General features: G+C 35.2%; 3 protein-coding genes across 9 annotated transcripts; 2 read left to right on the top strand and 1 right to left on the bottom strand.

The window, feature by feature from the left end:
• Positions 1-1804: 1804 nt before the first annotated feature.
• Positions 1805-11380, top strand: LOC107491270 (tRNA(adenine(34)) deaminase, chloroplastic). Of its 5 annotated transcripts, none has more exons than XM_016112084.3 (6): positions 1805-2099; positions 2507-2621; positions 2720-6386; positions 6476-6563; positions 9579-9706; positions 10865-11380. In XM_016112084.3, the coding sequence occupies exons 3-6, from the start codon at positions 2797-2799 to the stop codon at positions 11127-11129; spliced, it is 4071 nt and encodes a 1356-aa protein (XP_015967570.1). In that variant the 5' UTR covers positions 1805-2099; positions 2507-2621; positions 2720-2796; the 3' UTR covers positions 11130-11380. The 5 variants fall into 5 exon arrangements, with proteins under 5 accessions (XP_015967570.1, XP_015967572.1, XP_052117521.1 ...); XM_016112086.3 differs by having other exon boundaries at positions 2715-6386; XM_052261561.1 differs by having other exon boundaries at positions 1805-2094; positions 2615-6386.
• Positions 11381-12773: 1393 nt separating this feature from the next.
• LOC107491271 (lysine-rich arabinogalactan protein 19) lies at positions 12774-13892 on the top strand. Its single transcript, XM_016112087.3, has 2 exons — positions 12774-13492; positions 13607-13892. The coding sequence occupies exons 1-2, from the start codon at positions 12833-12835 to the stop codon at positions 13700-13702; spliced, it is 756 nt and encodes a 251-aa protein (XP_015967573.1). The 5' UTR covers positions 12774-12832; the 3' UTR covers positions 13703-13892.
• Positions 13369-18854, bottom strand: LOC107491272 (uncharacterized). Of its 3 annotated transcripts, none has more exons than XM_021143434.2 (5): positions 18435-18688; positions 18179-18290; positions 16982-17110; positions 13907-14040; positions 13369-13499 (listed from the first exon to the last, which is right to left on the bottom strand). In XM_021143434.2, the coding sequence occupies exons 1-4, from the start codon at positions 18641-18643 to the stop codon at positions 13933-13935; spliced, it is 558 nt and encodes a 185-aa protein (XP_020999093.1). In that variant the 5' UTR covers positions 18644-18688; the 3' UTR covers positions 13369-13499; positions 13907-13932. The 3 variants fall into 3 exon arrangements, with proteins under 3 accessions (XP_020999093.1, XP_015967576.1, XP_052118159.1); XM_016112090.3 differs by lacking the exon at positions 13369-13499 and adding an exon at positions 18780-18854 and having other exon boundaries at positions 13858-14040; positions 18435-18655; XM_052262199.1 differs by lacking the exon at positions 13369-13499 and having other exon boundaries at positions 13858-14040; positions 18435-18701.
• Between the last annotated feature and the right edge of the window lie 4 nt (positions 18855-18858).

Genomic DNA, 18858 nt, shown 5'->3' with positions numbered 1-18858 from the left:
AGATTTACAACCATTGATGGTAGATAAATTTTTTACTTCTCATAAATTAGCAAAAAATGCTAATGAAAAGATTGTTAGCTCAATTGTATTGGATAGTAAATTTTGGGAGAATTGTGTTATTACTGTGAAAATTCTTAGACTTTTTATTAAGTTGTTTAGAATGTTGATGCTAATAAGAAACTCTCTTTATGACATGTGTATGAAGGCATGCAAACGAGCCAAAAATGCCATAAAGACAATGTATAGAAATCGAAAAAGTTTCTTACAGGTCTTATATAAGTATCTTGAAAATGCAGTGGGATAAACATTTGAAGCGTGATTTCCATACAGCGGCTTACTTTTTAATTTCAACTTTTTTCTATAGCGAGAATTTTGTTGAGAAGGCAAATATTTTGAGGTCTTTACTAGATTTGCTTGATGTTAAAACACTCTATGATGACTCAGCTGCTGCAATGCAAGAGATACAATTGTATCGAAATCGTAAAGAAAGTTTTGGGAAGAAAAGTGCTTTGAGAGTAACAAAGAGACTCAAACCTGGTAATTTATTTTATTTCTCAATTGAATTCAATTTGAAGGTGTTTTAAATATTGAGTAATAAATAATATTTGATTTTTATATCTATGTAGGTAAATGGTGGAGGTTACACGGTGGGAGTGTTTCAAATTTGTAAAAAATGACAATTTGTCTTTTTCATCAAACATCTTCATCTCTATGTGAAAAGAACTAGAGCCTTTTTGAATAATTCCATTCAAAGAGGAGAAATCGATTAGAGCATTAAAGGTTAAGTGATATTGTTTACGTGACCTATAATCTGTGCCTTCGATTTAGGTTTTTTCAAAAAAGAGGAATTATAATCCAATTGACATTCAAAGTATTGACATGGTAGATTTTTGGGTAATGACAGATGAAAATGATTATAAATTTATTAATAGAGACATTGAAGGCATTGAAAATTCAATAGGCACTGATAATGTTATGCCTTTATATTCTAATAGTGAATGAAATAGCAAAATTTATTTCATTCAATAAAAATATATGTTGGTAAGTGTTAACTTTGGATTCTTATTGATATTTTATTAGATGGTAGAGATATAGAAGTTGATGTGGGTATGCCTAATACTATAATTGAGTCTTCGAATACAACTTCTTTTGGTGGTATTTCTGAAGACTTGACTTTAGAAACTCTATCAATAATAGATATCTTAAAGCACTTAATGATGATTATGATTTTTGATGATTAATGTTTTTGTTTAGTTAAAAATTTGTTTGTCAATATTTTTTTTTTGTAGTAAAACATTATATGTTTGTCATTTATATGTTTTGATCTATTTTAGTTATAACTTTAATGTTTGAATTTGTTTATGAATTTTTATTGATAAATTATGAACAATATATTGTGTAAAATTCTGAAATTTTGAATTTTGTTAGGTTACAAATTATTTAATTTAAATATTTAAAATTATATATTAAATTTTTAATAATTTAATTTAATATTTAATTAAACCAATTGAATTTGAATTTGGGTCAGACTATTAAATTAGTGAACTAGTTGTCTTATCGATTCATTTATCAATCCGATCCTCGCAACTTTAGTTAAAAGTATGGTATTGGACTACAAATTAAAAATACTGGCTAGTATAAATTAAACGTTTAAATTTTTTTAATATTATATAATATAATTAATTTATCTTTTCGTACTCACATATGTCTTACTCGGATGTAGTTTTAACATATTCAAAGCTGTACATAGAGTATATAATCAAATATTTTGCCAAATAATATACGTCTATACACTCTGGCTGAACTGTGTTGTGTGCTTTTGCCACAAACAAACAAGGCAAATCAAACCCCAGCTGAGACTATTCACCACCCTCTTCCTTTCTTTCTCTCTCTCTCTCTGCTTTCCCCAATCTCACATTTCTCATCCTATTTCTTTCGTTTATCACGCTTTAATTTTGCATTCAACCAAGCTTAGTGTTCTTCCAGTACACATGCAGATCGTAGCTATGGTGTATAGTACCCATCACGGTTGAGGGTCTCACTTGCTTTTCGCTTTCGAAATCTCTCTCTTCAAAAGGCACGCGCTCTTTCTTAGTTAGGTACACATAACCCTCTTTATAATCAGTTTTCATGCATTTTCGTTATTTTATCGCAATTAGTCAAGTTTGTATAGAAATCGAATCCGTGTACTCTGGGTTGGTGAAAACTGTGTGAGCATAGGGCAATTCTTGGTTTCGTTTAAGAATAAAATTAAAATTATTATTCTTGATTTCAAGTGAAAAAATGATATTTCTGCGTTGATGATTGTTTATTAACACAAAGATTGCAACTACTGTACGGTTTTTTTTTTCCCGAGTTTAATTCATATGCGTCCTTCTGACACCGTTGGCATCCTTATCTTAGGCATATTATTATATAGACTGTATATAAGTTATAATTGACAAAATAATGAGTTCTTTATTGGTATGATTTAACACATTAAGATTTATTTATATTTTTTATTCAGTGTTATGGGATGTAGTAGAATATAAGCAGAGTGTGGATCAGATGTATTTTGAAGGTGATTTACTCAGCGAGCTAACACGCTTTGGGCTTCTACATTGACTCCTAGCAGATTACAGGTGACAGCTTATTACGATTGCTTTCGTAGCTTGCTCGGTCCACCTTATATGAGCATTTCTGGCTGTGGTCTGATACTTTCTCTACTTGAATAGCTCAGTTGTGAATAAAAGAGCTTGCTCAATTCATCAGCTTACGGTACCCTCTCCCATCCTTTCTGGGAAGGCAAATGTAACTATGCACAACACATATTTTAGCTCTACAATATATGCTGTCAGGGGTAGGGAGTCATTCTCATTATCTTTCAATGGTTACTCAAACATCTGCTATGAAAGATTTGACAGAACTCCATCACACTGTTCATCATGTTGTCGCTGTTGTGGTTGTTGTGCACTCTCCAATTATAGGGTACCAATAAAGCCTAGTCTTCTAAATGGGTTGAGGCAGTCCACTCTCCTTCATCTGTCAGCTAGAAGATTTATTTTGGGTAGAGAACAGTTTTTTCCCCGTCTACCAGCTTATGGTCTACACAAAAGATGTTATGTGAATGAAGAAACTGTTTGCAATAGAAGTAGAAGGAGAATAGAGGGAGAATGTGTCTGTGCAGGAGACTCGCGAAAAGGGAGGGAAAGTTACCATTCATTTGGTTCTGATGATGCCGAAGCAGTTCTCAGCTTATTGAGTGAGCAATCAGATAAGGATACTATTGATGTTAAAAGGAAGAATGTCTCCACATCCAGAAGAAATGAAGCAGAGAAAAACATAAAGAGTGTGAGTAGGCAGAGAAATTTGAATTTGGGTAAGAAAGTAGAAACAAAGACAAAAGGGATCTTGAAGCAACGCGAGACATCTGCTATTGACTTGAGAAGAGAGAATGAAAAATCTAGCAGAGGAAATGTAGCCTTGGCCAGAAGTGAAGGCCATAGGTCGAGAAAAGATGTTTCTAGTTGTTCATCTTATTACACAGTTTCATCAGGAGATCTCGGGAGTGACATCGATGTTCAGGATAAACATGGTTTGGAAGAATGTTCATCAGGATATGAGAATGATGAAGCAAATTATGTGAAGGGACAAGTGAAGGAAGAATTCAACAAACAAAGAGATGATCTGGTGAGGCTGCAGGACTTTTCAAAGCATGAAAAAACTGCATTTGGTGCTGACATTGATTCTAGCCTAAGGAAGAAGTCTGAAAAGAAGCTGGCCGAGGTAACAGTGCAGGAAATAAAATCCACAAGAGAACAGCAAGATGTGCATTCAGAAGGATTTAGATCACATGAACCTAGTAGTTATGGTAAAGCGTCTCTTTCACATAAGCAAGTCAATAGTAAGGAAGATGATTCGTCTTTTCTCAAGCGTCAGAATGCATTTATTCAAGCAAGAAACAAAAGGCATCAATACACAGGTGTGCAAGATTCTGGTGTCGATGAATTTGAAACAACCTTGGTTTCAAAACAGGGATTTACTGGCAGGCATGAGGAACTTGATCTATCTGATGCACAGTTAAAGGAAACAAGAGATGAACATAAAAAAATTGTTGGAAAGAAAACCTTGAATTCAAAGAAGATTTCCAGTAGCAGACATGGGAACCTTGAGATACTAGAAACATGCTCACACGAAACGAGTGATGAACAGAAAAAATTTTCTGGTTCTACTTCTACCACAGGAAAGGATGTTATAAATAGAAGTTCACATAAATATATTGAAACTTCAAAAGTTGAAGACATTCAAAGGACATCCATGAAGAATCTTGGAGCACAAAGGATTTCAGTTTCGAGTTCTGTTCAGGGAATGGAGGAGCATCAACACCAAAAAGGAGAGAAGAGACTTCTAAAGAGAGAGGAAAAGACTGAGATTAAAGATATGAGAAAATCTCAACATATTTCTGAAGTATCACACGATCATCAGAGTAATATTGAAGATACTTCTATCATAAATGCTAGAACTAAAATAAAGAACACAGATGAAAAGCAACTTTCAAGCTCTCAAAGAACCTCTGAGAAGGTGAAGCACATCCCTAAAAGCACATTGAAGTCAGTTGCCAAAACTACAGAAAGTTCTTGCCAAACAGATGAAACAATTGTAAATTTTGAATTAAGCAGGGAGGACAAAACAACTCGGAAAGTAACAATGTCAGATAAAACTTCCTCAAGAGAGGAATCCAACATCCGGGGATCAAGGAGTTTTGTTTCTGAATCTGGAACACATGTCACATTAACAGATGATCATGAAAGAAAGTCTGCAACGATGTTGATTGCTTCCTCATCCCAAGAGTCAACAGGTGGAGGCTCAGCACGTGCTCAAATAACTTCTCGAGTCGCTAGCCCAGAAATTATTGTCGAAACTTCAGAAAGTGGCTCATCTGATACATCTGATCATTCTGATAAAAGTCCTGTTTTGCTACAATATTCTAGAGATGGAAGTAATCAGTCTTACAGTGAACCGTATACCATCATGGCTCCAGAAGATTCTCTTCGTTCAGTTGATTGCTTAGAGAAATCATCCAATCAGTTTATTGCTGAGTTTGTTCAGAGAGCCAGACATGAAGTTGCCACTTCAGCCACATCAGAGGTGGAAGGTACTAGAACAAAGTTAGCTGTTGAAGATGAGGGGAACCAGATCTACAATTCAAGCAGGCAACATACTGAAGATGATTCTCAGTCTAAGAAGCATGATTCTAGCCATTCCTCTGGGATTCGAGAGTCCAAAGGACCTTCTGATGAGATGTGGGATGAAACAAAATCTTCTGTTGAGCAAAGTCAAAGAGCTGAAGAATTGGAGGTTGGCAATGAAACGTCAAAAACAATTGTCCGTAGAACCGGCAGGTCCCTGTGGAGTATGATTGCTGACGTTGTAAAATTACGTTGGGTTTCACATGCTGCTTCTACTTCAGCTGAAAGATCAGATGAGAGAAACTCACCAAACAAGTCTGATAGTGAAACATGGTTTTCTGGGCAGGAGCATGCGGAAAGGCATAAAAGTAGTGCTATAAAAGAAGCGAGTGTGATATCACCAGAAGCCATTACAATTGACAAGTTAAAACAGGGTAAAAATGATACCCAATGCGAAGGGGAGATGTCTGACACTAGAAGAATTAAGGACAAAGGAAAATGTGTTGAGATTAGATCATCTGATAGTGAAACATGGTTATCTGAGAAGGAGCAACAGGAAAACTATGAAAGTAGTTTAATAAAAGAAACAAGTGTGCAACCACCAGAAGTCATGACAATTGACAAGTTAAAACCGGGTAAAAATTATACACAAAGTGAAGAGACGTCTGACACTAAAAGAATTAAGAATAAAGGAAAACATGTTAAAGTTAGATCATCTTCAAATACTGAAGAAAGTGGGTCTGTAACCATCCCGTATGCTTCAGGAGAGGAAAATATTGAATGGACCAGAGATAGAAAAGATCTAAAAATTAGTACTTCGGGCATTAAAAGTGTGGACTTTCCAAGTGCATCATTGCCTGCCAGAGGGCCTCCTGTTGCAAGCCCAATTGTAAATATTGGTGTGCTTGACTTGTCTCGAACTCGGTCAGTGTTGCCAATCAAGGAACCAGTTCCTTCAGTGCAGTCTGAATTGTCTGCTTCAGGGGAAAAGGATGGAGAATTGAAACAAAGAAAGTTTCAGAGGACCGGGCAAGTCTTAAGAGATAGGTTTGATGACTGGGAGGAAGCCTATCAACTTGAACTTGAGCAGCGAAGGATGGATGAAATGTTCATGAAGGAAGCACTTCTAGAAGCCAAGAAGGCCGCAGATATTTGGGAAGTCCCCGTTGGTGCTGTTCTTGTGCAGCAAGGAAAAATTATTGCTCGGGGATGCAACTTGTGAGTATCATGATCTACAATGATATTTCAATCTCTTTAGCTGTTTTGCATTAAGTTGTTCATAATCAATATCAAATAATCTGTTTCAGGGTTGAAGAGTTACGGGACTCCACTGCACATGCAGAGATGATTTGTATACGAGAAGCTTCAAATCTTCTTCGGACATGGAGACTATCAGTATGTTCTCCTTGTTTTAGTTTAAATTGTTTTATTTACTGCCAAAGTTTGATATTTGTTAGTTCAGGCTCCGTTACAAAGACATGAATACTGAGACAAGCACACATACACAAAGACTCGGTTAAAATGAATTGTGTTTGGCAATTATAATGGACCGAACGCACATTATTTTAAAGTCTATTTTACCCTTAAAAAATGCATTAATTTCATCTCTATTCTTTCATCTTCCATCAACCTGATTCTTATTTCCAGCAAAAGAAAAAAATTGCAGAATCAAAACTAATTTATAATTCCATTTTCATAATCCAATGCAAATTCAAACAACAAAACAATAGAAGAACGATAATATATATACAACACCTTATGCACACTTAATCAAACTATAATTAACTTACATATATAATACATGGAAAAAAATAAAATTAAAATAAAATAAAAAATGAATAGAAAAGAAACAGATCTACACAATAGAAGAGAAAAGAACCAAAAAAAATGAAGCAGATTTACAAATCAGATGAAAGAAGAACGAAGAGATGAAGTAGATAACATAGGACTTTCGCAAGATGGTGGTGGCTGCAAACAACCTTCTTCATGCCCACAGTTGTGATAGTGTATCCAACTCAGAGAGGGGAAGGGACGGAAGGAGGGAGAGAGAGGGAGCTTGTTCTTAGAGGATAAAGGTGAACAATAACAAAGATGAAGAAGAAGAGAGAAGGGAGTCTTTGTTCTTGGAGGAGGAAAGTGTGTGGAAAAGAAAAGAGAAAAATGAGGCAAGGGTAAAATAGTATGAAAATATAATTTCATTTGTGTCTTAAATAAAAAATTTGTGTCTTGCCTTTTTGAAGAGACACGAATTACATGTATTTTATGGGTACTCGTGTAACCGTGTCTCTCAATTTTGTGTCTTAATAACCTAACAGTGAACATTTATATCCGTGTCTATGTCTTTGTGTCTTGTTTTCCAAAACAAACGCTACCTCATTGATTTACTTTTAAGTCCAGGTGGCGTCTTAAGATACGACAGTAGTGTCTTTATACTTTCATAGTTGAAGTGAATTAGACCATCCTTTTTTCCCCAGACATGAATAGCAGCTGACCTAAGATTTACACAACATTCATGACACTTTTAACATCCAAATGCTTGCTATCTAATCTGTTATTTGTCTTATTCTCTTTAATAGGATCTAATCTACTATTATAGTATAACATATGAATGTCAATTAATTATTGTAACATACCACCAAAATGCCAAGCAAACTGAACCATGATCATGTGTTCACTGATGTCATAGAAATTCTGCCTTCATGGTGACAATATCTCTAGTATAGACAATAGTTAGGTTCAAGCATTGTATAGTACAATCTTCAAGCACACCTTATTACTTAATGGGTACTGTCATGGGTAAACAGTTTGGTTTAAGAATCGTTGTCTTCCTCTGGATGCTTCTTGGTAGAGAACATAGTTTGGACTATGCTTAGTGTGTCACTAACCAAACCAGTCTATGTTCACAATGCCTAAACTGAACACCATCCACATGTCTAAACTGTAGAGTTGGGATAAAATTTGACCTTAGTTCAAACCTTAAAGCTTGTTCAAGAGAGAATGATTTCCCAAGTTATTATGGAGTACTTTGATCATATGTCTAGCCAATGTGAGATTAACACACCATTATCATACCTAATCTTAGACATTTATATGTAGCTTAACATCATCCATAAAATAAACTTTGATTATATTAGACTTTACCATTATTCAACAAAGCATCTTTAGTAGATGTTCAAGTGTATTAGGAATGAAAGCCCACCTACTTATTAGAGAGGCTGAGAGTAAGCGTTGGCACTTTGAGCTTCCCTTCATTTGCTTTGCAGGAGCTGCACATTGCATCAGTTGCAAAATAGGAAGTCGGGAATTAGGAGAGCAAGAGACCTCCCAAATATACCTACACCATTGTATTCTTATTACCCAAATAATACTCACTTTCTTTGTTTTTTGCTTTTCTCTGAATTGGTTCCTCAATAACGTCTTTTTATCTTTTTGTGAGCACCTAAGGAAAGTGAACCACACCTTAATACTCAAGTCTAACAATCCGGTGTCACTGGAGATGTGATGGATGCACTCTATAGTACTTCATTTGGTCTCTTGCTGACCAGAATCCTCTAGAGATAGCCCTCTTTGTACCACTGACAACCTGGCTCCGATATCGTTGTTAAGTACCTAAAGGAGTCGGGGATTACACACCTTAAAAACTATTTGTTAAGGGGGAAGAATTACTCCCCTTAAATACAACATTGAGCATCCTACTGATGTGGGACTTTGGAAATCCTATACTACCTAAGTCTCTTAACACCTTTGTCATCAACTATTACAAGATTGACCAATCTTAGTATTTTTACATGACAATTTCTTGTTGCTATGTTATATATATCGAGTACATTTGCTTTATAGTTTGTAGACTATAATTTGGTAGCACAAAAAGGTAACTTTCTTCACTTTTGCTAAGTTATAGTTTGTAGACTATAATTTGGTAGCACAAAAAGGTAACTTTCTTCACTTTTGCTAAGATGGTTCTGATCATGCAATAACCTGAACATGTTTATAATATTGGATAACAAAATAAATCCGGTGTAGATTGTCTATTATGATAACATATTCAAGGACGGATTAGTCATAAATAATAACTATTGAAATGGGTTAAGATAAGAAATAGATTATGTATGTTTCTCTCTAATTTTATCTTTCAATTTATAGTGTTAAAACCCTTGTTATAACAACATTCTCAAAATGTGCTTCTATAAAAACATGAATATCATAAGTTCAAATTACCTTTAGCAGTACTTGATAAAGGTGGTTTGGAATGGAGGAAAAGTAAATGATGTGTTATTAGCTAACTTCGTTTCAAGGATCATATGGTAATTTGGTCTGTCTTGAGGAATCATTGACATCTATTATTACTTATGTGATGCAAGAATTAGTTTCATGTCTCATTTGTTGGCGACAAATTTTTCTAACTTTCAGGGAACTACACTTTATGTTACGCTTGAGCCCTGTCCAATGTGTGCTGGTGCCATTCTTCAGGCAAGAGTAGATACTGTTGTGTGGGGAGCTCCCAATAAGCTTCTTGGAGCTGATGGAAGCTGGATCAGGTATGCAGCTGACATGCATGTATGGTGTATAGTTATTGGGTGGCAAGGGGAGTTGAGTCTTATGTACATCTTTTTCATGACAAAAACTGGTTTATTGTCTTTGGGGTAGCTTGGTGAAATTGATTTTGGTTGTGCATTAATAAACTGTTGAAAGAAAATGAGGGAATTCATACTACTAAAATATTAAATAGATACCAACGTGTCTATGTGTCTACTTCTTTATTTATCAAATGTGTATAATAATAACAAATGTGAAACTAGTTTAAATGATAAGTATTTATACTCTAATTAAAAGGTCATAGGTTCAAGTAAAAAAGGTATGAATATATGCAAAGTAACGGCATTTTAGTGAGGAAAAAAATGTGCACCTAACTTCCGTTCTCTACTATACAGATTGAGTGATATAGAGAGAGAAAATAAATTCCTTTTATAGTTATTTTTTATTATTTTATTATTATTCAAAATGTGGGTCCTACCTTTTTCAATCTCTCTTTCATCCCATAAAAAGAAAGATCTGTAAACTTACATCTTTACCATATAATTCACCATAACAATATCGGGAAAGAAAAAGAATAGTAATATTTATACCCTGAAACATAAATCATACCAATTGCATTTGAGTTGTCTAAAGTTTGAACTATATAATATGGCCAAATAAAGAGAAATATTTGGGAAGGGGAGCTTTGGACCAACAGTTGAGTTGTCTCCATGTGACCTGAAGATTACAGGTTCAAGCCGTGGAAACAGTTACTGATGTAATTAGGCTAAGGATATTACACTCTTTGGGTGCGACTTTTTCCCGGACCCTGTGTTAATGCGGAATGCTTGTGCACTGCCAGGCTGCCCTTTTTTTTATAAAGAGGAATGTTTGGATACCAAATTCCATTTGTACTGTTCTATGAGATCCATTAATAGAGGCCTACAATTTGGTTTGTGTTTTGCATGGTTTAGGAAGAAACTTATATATTTAAAACTGACATAACTTGCATCTGGAAAAAAAAAAAACCATTATACCATCTTTTTGAAGTGACTAATTTTCCTGGTGGGAATTGAGTCATGGAAAGTTACTTGTATTCACTTATTCAGTGCATCAGAGATTCTATAGATGATTTATGAAAGGCCAAACAAATAAATAAAAATGACTGAACTTTTTTGCAGGCTTTTCCCCGAGGGAGGAGAAAGCTCAGATTCCAGAGATATGCCGCCTGCTCCAGTTCATCCATTTCATCCGAAGATTATGATACGACGAGGCATCTTGGAAAATGAGTGCGCAGACGTAATGCAGCAATTCTTTCAGCTGAGGAGGAAACAGAAGAAAGACGAATCGCCAAAGGAGCCTTCTCGCCTCTCACTTACTCACCGGCATCACCACGCCAAGTTCCTCAACAAGTTACATGACATCTTCCACGTATTCTGTTTGTAAATGACCTATTAGCACATAATTTTCCCTCATGTTTTAAATGAGCTTTCTAAATAAAAATTTTCAAACATGATGAGAGTAGTCATAGTGAAGAGTACAATATTCCATTTCTATTCCCCACTTCTAGATCATATTCAATCGGTTATGCTGTCAACGACAGTAATTCCAGAAGTTAACAAAAATACTGTTGGCAACCTTTGTTACAAAGTTATTCTTTGATTGTTTCGTTTGGAATTATGACAATACTTATATGATATAGTAGACCCTATCTGTCTTTGTGATCATTTACAAGAAAGAGAAATCTGGAGTATGTACAACGATTACACTGCAGCTAAAACATCACAATCGCTTTTTATGTTGGACCATCAGATATCAACAGAAAGTGAGAACGACCTCATACTTACACATCGCTCATAATACGAATGTATGATGTAAATTGTAGGCAAAATCATGTCTGCGCCAAATATTAAACCTAGGGTCAGTTACTCAGTTATACTGAGTGATGTTTTGTGTAATTATAGCCACCCCAATTGTTCAACTTTTATTCATCTCTCTTATTTATCTCGTTCAACAAAGATTTAATAATAAAGTAGTCATGAGCAGAACACCCGATTAAAAATAACATAACATCTTTTGTCGTATATTTAGTTGACTCTTCTGTTTAAACAAGTGTCAAGGTTTGAATTCTGCCTTGTATATACGACAATCTATTAGCCAACGACAAACTCTTAAACGAAGCTTTGGTCCGCGACAAATTAGTCTTTGACATGTCAAGTTAGAAAATACTATGAGAAACCAAATAAAAATAATGCGCATTTGTATTAAATTTTCCGGAGGATAATTCAATAAACTTTACCAATAATTTTTTTCCCTCACCCACCTTACTCTATTCTAGTAAATATTAGGGGTGTAAGTTACTAAACCGAATCGAAATTTATCGCAAAATCGAGTCAAAATTTACAACCGAATAGAAAACCGAAAAAATCGGTTTTTTGATTTTTTTCCGAATTAAACCGATCGATTCGGTTAGCTCGGCAGAAATCAAACCGAACCAAGTGGCTTAGTAATGCATTGAAATGGAAATTTTAGACTTAATAAATGTGTTTGTTTTATGTTTAGTTGTTGGAATAAGTTAAAATTGTGTTGAATTTGAATGTAATGTAATGTTATTTCAGTTTATTGATTGTTTTGAACATCATTTTACTGAGATTAATTTTCTAACTATTTAAAAACCGAAAAAACCGATCGAACCAAACTGCTTTCGATTCAGTTCGATTGTTGCACAGACAGCAAACCAATTGGTTGATATTCTATAAAAATTGTATCAGTTCGGTTGGTTTTTGGTCTAAAACCGAACCAAACCGAATCGATAACACCTCTAGTAAATATCAATTTAAGTGTGCTTAAAAATACTAGATAGAGCATTCTCAAGTAAATAAACTACTTAGGTCATAATATGAAGAACATTTGAACTAAACTTCAGATATAAGACATCGATTCGAGGAAAACCAATTGAACCTATAATCGTCAACTTTGCTTGTAAGATGATTAGTGTGATGTCGCAATCACTTGAAGGCTACATTACTCCTTCCACACAGATCATACATACACGCAATACTTTCTCAACTTTTTTCAAGGCATCACCATGGCCCTTAAATAGCAAGCAAATTCTCACTTAGTCCACACCAAATCACAAATCATAAAACATGGCTTCAACGTTCTGGACAGTGGCTTTAGCAAGCCTCTGCTTCCAGCTAGTAACAATTAACGCACAGGCTCCGGCAACAGCGCCCTCAAAGCCGCCACCTGCAGCGTCGACGCCAAAAGCAGCTACGGCACCTGTAGTGGCAGCTTCCCCTCCAACCATAAGCAAACCACCAGTGGCTAGCAAGCCTCCAGCAAATGTGGCTCCAAAACCTGCTCCTGTGACATCACCAGCCCCCAAGGTTGCACCTGTTTCGAGCCCAAAGGTGCCACCACCACAACCACCAAAAGCTTCACCTGTCTCAGCTCCAACCACACCACCACCGTTGCCGCCGCCGCCTGTTGCGACACCACCACCATTGCCACCACCAACAATATCCCCAACACCAGTCCAAGCACCACCAGCCACTGCACCTACGCCACTACAGAGAGCACCAGCACCCGCACCTGTTTCTCCCCCACCAGCACTAGCACCAACTCCTGTAATAGAACCACCAACACCAGCACCTGCCAAGCACAAGAAACGAAGGCACAGGCGCAAGCACAAAAAACATCATGCACCAGCTCCAGCACCAACAATTGTCAACAAGAGTCCCCCAGCACCACCGGATTCCACAGCAGATTCGGATACAGCACCAGCACCAGCACCGGGTCTGAATTTGGTAATGTCTTTTGCCAGCAAACCATAAATTACAGTTATAAATAATATAATAGAAACACAGATCAAGAATGAAATATTTTCTAACAAATTTATTTTTCCCTTTTTAACTTCGCAGAATGGATCACCATCAAACTATCAGCATGGGAGAAATATATGGGCAACGGCTGGAATTGCCATCATCTTGCTAGCTATGACAGGCTTCAGCTCATAGCAGCCTCGTTGTGACCATGGATTCACTCGAATCAGTTATTTTGTTTGCAAAATATAAAATCATTTTATGTGCATAGATCTGAATAATGGAAATTTGTACCTCTGATATATATTTTTTCCTATTAAATTCTTTATGGTGATATGTATTCAGAAATATTAACGAATATGAATTTTTTGGATTATGGAAGCAATCTGGAAATATTACATAAAAATGTTCACCCGAGTTGCACATTAAATTTGATCGACTTCTGACTCTATGTTTGTTTCCTCCCGAAAGTCGTACTCCGTGATAAGTCCGAGATTGTCAACTAACTTATGATGCCGAAGACAGCCTGCACACTAATAACATGTAGTTCCAGTTACTTCCCATAGAGTAAGTATGCACGTGAAAATAACAATAACAATATACTGATACAAATATGACCATGATGATAAAATGCACAATCAAATGGTCATCATCAAGAAGGTTAAAGAAAGCAAGCACACTAAGCAAAAGGGGAAAAAAAAAAAAACACGTGGAACCTGAAGACTATTCACAAGATCATCAGCATAGATGCAGTTCAATGATAAATGCACACAATATTCTAGCCATTACAAAGCTTTTTGAAACGTGCTAATATGCTGAATGCCAGCAGTTACTTTTCGGATATGTGATGATCAACAAACTCATGTCAGAAACGGTAGATGGCTGGGACAGGAAATTAATTTTCTTTTCTTGAAAGAAAAACTCTGTCCCTCTTCAATTATTTTGCAGATATGGCTCACATTAATATGCTTAAATTGGAGAACAGATTTGGCAAGTGGCAACTAGTGAAAGGCCGATGGAAAGTGTCCCTCTTTCACTTATATTGAAAATATAATATTGAAACTTCTGATTGTGGAAATACTATTTAGTCGAAAGAATATAAACAGATTATTACTAAGTTATTATATGAAAGAATTATTTTATTACAATCTAAACAAAACATATATTATTTTAAAATAAGTTCATGCATTCAAATATAAATTTCATTTTCGAACAATAGATTGAAATAAATAATTATCTTTATTATTGATTAATTTAAAAGATTTTCTATGTCATTGCTAATTTAACACATTTTTTAACATTTATACTCTTGTTAAGGAATACTACCCATAAACTTTATTGTATAGAATAACATTAATATTTTTTTATTATTAGATATGTAATGTGCAATTAATTTCAATTCAAATTATTGTAACTTTTTTGACCTTGCTAAATGTTCCTTTTCCTTTTGTTCTTAATCAGGTACAAGTTGCCAAAGGTAAATGTCAATGAAAATTAAAGATCTCCAAAAATGCTCTTTTCTAGCCCCAAAAAGTTCAAAATACTGAACCTAATGCAAATATATGGAAAAACGAAATATTTGCTTCATAAACGGATTATCATGTTGCAAGAGATCAAGCAGTCAGCTCCAAAGAGCAGAAGGAAAAAGAAAGAGAATATGATAATCATGTTATGGAAGTAAACATATTTCAATTATAATAAAATAAAGTAAGTGGCTAAGTGGTATCATATGAACTATACAACAATAATTAATATGCTACACAAATCAGACAATGGTATAAGGTTCTTAACAAATCATGTTTACTACTATATGAACTAAATATAGTCCTCTCTATCTCTGAGCATAAAAAAAATAAAAAATTAAAGAGAACAGGTTTACTATGAGAACGAGAGCAGAATGTTTAGATTATCTAAGATACGTGGGCATTGAATAGTAGAACATGCTAAGTCAGTGTTGTAGTAATCATTTGAGTTGTGACAATATCAATACACATCCCACTATGATAGGTTCAGATAGTAACAGAATTGGCAGGCTTTATTAATGAACTAGGGATTGCAAATCACAATCCTTTTTTGGAATACAATGTTGGAAATACCAACTATGGAGGGAGTTCTTCCTCTCCTATTCTAACTGATCTAACAGAATTTTCACACAAACTAAAACTAACCAATCAACTACTATTTATAGGCAGAAGCTAGGACTAAGACTATTGCCCTTATGCCAGTTAGTGCAGCTCAAAAGGAGCAAACAGAGCCAATTAACAGCAATTAGGAACGAAAACAACTAAACCAGCAAATAGACTACTTACCTCTCCTCTTGTAAACTAAACTAGTTTCTATCACACTACATAGAGTTGGATATATATTCAAAGAACATCATCGCACCTTATCATGAATAATGTTAGAAGTGAGCCAATTTATTCTTAGATCTCCCATGATGACCTCATTCAGAGACCTCTTAGATCTACCTTTCTAACCAGATGCTCTGCTAGTTGTTTCTCAACATGTCCAAACTACCTTAAAGTGAGATTCTACATCTTTCAACAATAGGCACCACTCTAACTTTCTCTCATGTTTTCTTCATTCGAGTATGGCCACTCATCCATTGAAATATCCTCATCTCAGCCACACTATTCCTATATTCATGCTTGCTCACCCTCAACTGTCTAACACTCCATCCTAGATAACATAGCTAGTCTAATGGTATTGCAGCAAAATTTAACCTTAAATTTTAAAGATATCTTTTTGTTGCATATGAAACCCGAAGCATTTAGAGACTTGGGTATTTTGGGCACCCAAAGTCCCACATCGAATAACATGGGACGTTTGTTGTATTTTAAGAAGATTGGCTCTTCCTCCTTAATAGCTAGCTTTAAAGTTGTAGTTCCCCACTTTCCTTAGATGCTTAAAGAATGGTATCAGATCCAGGTTACCTATAGACTAAGATTAAGGTAAATATCATATATTGATAACCAATAGCCAATTGGCAAGGTCAGTGTTGATAGAGTGAAGCTGACATGGAGGTTGGCCTTTCAAAAACCAGAGCATTGTTAGCGACTTAGGTATTATGGGGTACCCAAAATCCCACATCGCGTAGCATGGGATGTTTGGTGTTGAATTTAAAAAGTGTGGTTCTTCTCCTTTAACCGCTAGTTTTTAAGGTGTAGTTCTCTACTTTCCTTAGATACGTAAAAAAGTACTACTCCACTTTGAGCAAAGTGTATGAACTATGTTAGAGCTGAATCATGTGTCTTATTTAACCAGTGGTCTCTAATCCTTCAATTTATATCTGATACGCGTTGTTTCACATCATTATTCTGCTTTACCAAGAACATGAATGAATAGAGGGTCGGAGAATGGGTAGTGGCATTTTCTCTTAAAAAGAATCAGTGCTAACCGCTTTCAAACAATATTTCGAGACATAAAACTTTCTACATATACATTAACAAAAAGACCTAAGATATAAATAGGTACCTGAACAAAAACAGAACCCCTTTCATAAGCTAATCTGTTAACAAGCCTCTCTGTTCTTTCACCACACAAATTGCATGTAAATTGTACAAGCAAACTTCTTCTTGGAAGATTTAAGTCAATACTAGCACCCTGCATACAGCAGCACATAATTAATATATATAAGGGCAGTCCAGCGTATGAGCCTCTCACCTGGTGGCATCTAGGAAGGGTACTTAATTGATTTATGTGATCCAGATCAAAGAAATTTATCAAACGGCAACTTTGCTATGAGGATATCATAAAAGAAGAAACTAAATGTCATTCTTCATGATATGAAGCCACATACAGAACTGGTAGCCATTCGATAACAATAACTAAGCCACAAAAAACATTGTATTAATTCATTCAAAAAGCACAAAAGCAGAGTAGGACAAAAGAGAAACTGATTAGAATACATACACATCAATATTTGAGAATAACAATAAAGGTCAGAAACAGGTTTTGAAAGAAGTTCTTGAATGAAAATAATAAAGACAGCTTCAACTCTACATCAGCAATGAACAAACAAAAATTAATACTTTTTAAATTCTAAATGAATAACATGTAATATATTTATATAAATGAAAGAGATTCATTAAGATGAGAAGGAGGGTTCCCCTATACAAAACCAAAACAAAACAGAGAAAGTCCTCTATAAAACATGCTTGTCAGAAATTTGCATAGAAAGTATGTTAATGCTCCAACCAAATAATGGCAAAAACTGCATAGTGCCACAGATATTTTCCTCTTTTCTACTACCAAATCGGCAAATCCAACAAACCTAGTCAATAGAAATTCTTCTAGTGTTGCAGGACACACCTAACATTCATCAAAGATGCTAAACAAATCGTTCCATAAAAACACAGCATCAGGCAATGTAAAAGGTATGTGAATTTGCCTCACGCATAACACACATCAGGGAAGAAGACCATATGTGGCCTTACAAGTAATTGGTATTAATTCTGTTAAATCAGTATCCTTGAATTTCATAAGGGAACCGGAGAAACCTCCCATTTGTTAATAACATTTAATTTTCTATGCCAAGCTTAGAGCTATGAAAAGCTAGAAAGCCTAAGTACGAAATCCAATATGCAATATTACTTGTAATGACCTTTTTTTTTCCTTTCATTTCCTGAAATAACACAAGTTCACAAGAAAAGAAAAGAAAAAGACATTAACCTCTTCTGAATTGTTTGATTCGGGCTCCACAGAAGTAAAAGAATCATCACCCAGCAACCCATTGACCATGCATACCCGACCTGCAAGCCTTGGTGACAGAAGTATTTTTGACCTGAAAGCAAAAGTCTTTCCTTACACTCTGAAATCATCCATAGAAATGCAAATTGACAAATATTGGGACAAATCAAGAAAATTAAGAAATACTAATAATAATATGAAAACCATAATAGACAGGATATTTGAATTGGCAACTAACCTGGTGGCTCCGATAGAAGGAGTGTTGAACTTCGAAGCTGAAAATGGAAGGCTGAAGCATAGAGAATTAATAGGTCCCGTAACTTTGTGCGTAGAGGAAGACAGATAGGGAAGGAACATAGGGATGGTATAATGTGTGCTTGCGGCCATTGGTAACTGAAATACCATGGTGCCCAAAATAAATGAAGGAATCCTTATGGCTAAGGTCATTCACCTGTGAATCTGCACCATATATAACTAACACTAATTTATAAATCAATTCGAAAAATAATTGTAAACAACAATTGAAAGGGTAGCTTAGTATAAAGCATTTTGCGTTATACAATATCCGGGAAAATGACCGCACCTGGAAAGTATAATGTTAACACTTAACACTCTTCTTGAGACTAAATGCTCAAGCTCATCCAAAAATTTCACACTTGAAA

This window comes from Arachis duranensis, chromosome 5 (genome assembly GCF_000817695.3).
Source record: "Arachis duranensis cultivar V14167 chromosome 5, aradu.V14167.gnm2.J7QH, whole genome shotgun sequence".
Taxonomy (NCBI): Eukaryota; Viridiplantae; Streptophyta; class Magnoliopsida; order Fabales; family Fabaceae; genus Arachis; species Arachis duranensis.
Note: the sequence above shows the minus strand (reverse complement) of the source record. Positions and strands in the feature narration are given on the sequence as shown.

Coding starts and splice junctions, on each gene's coding strand:
- LOC107491272 (XM_016112090.3), bottom strand. CDS start 18,643: ATGACCTTAGCCATAAGGATTCCTTCATTTATTTTGGGCACCATGGTA. Junction 18,291..18,434: donor CCTTCTATCGGAGCCACCAG/GTTAGTTGCCAA, acceptor TTTTGCTTTCAG/GTCAAAAATACTTCTGTCAC. Junction 17,111..18,178: donor AATCAAACAATTCAGAAGAG/GTTAATGTCTTT, acceptor TGCTGTATGCAG/GGTGCTAGTATTGACTTAAA.
- LOC107491270 (XM_052261561.1), top strand. CDS start 2,797: ATGCACAACACATATTTTAGCTCTACAATATATGCTGTCAGGGGTAGG. Junction 6,387..6,475: donor ATTGCTCGGGGATGCAACTT/GTGAGTATCATG, acceptor AATCTGTTTCAG/GGTTGAAGAGTTACGGGACT. Junction 6,564..9,578: donor TTCGGACATGGAGACTATCA/GTATGTTCTCCT, acceptor TCTAACTTTCAG/GGAACTACACTTTATGTTAC.
- LOC107491271 (XM_016112087.3), top strand. CDS start 12,833: ATGGCTTCAACGTTCTGGACAGTGGCTTTAGCAAGCCTCTGCTTCCAG. Junction 13,493..13,606: donor CAGCACCGGGTCTGAATTTG/GTAATGTCTTTT, acceptor TTAACTTCGCAG/AATGGATCACCATCAAACTA.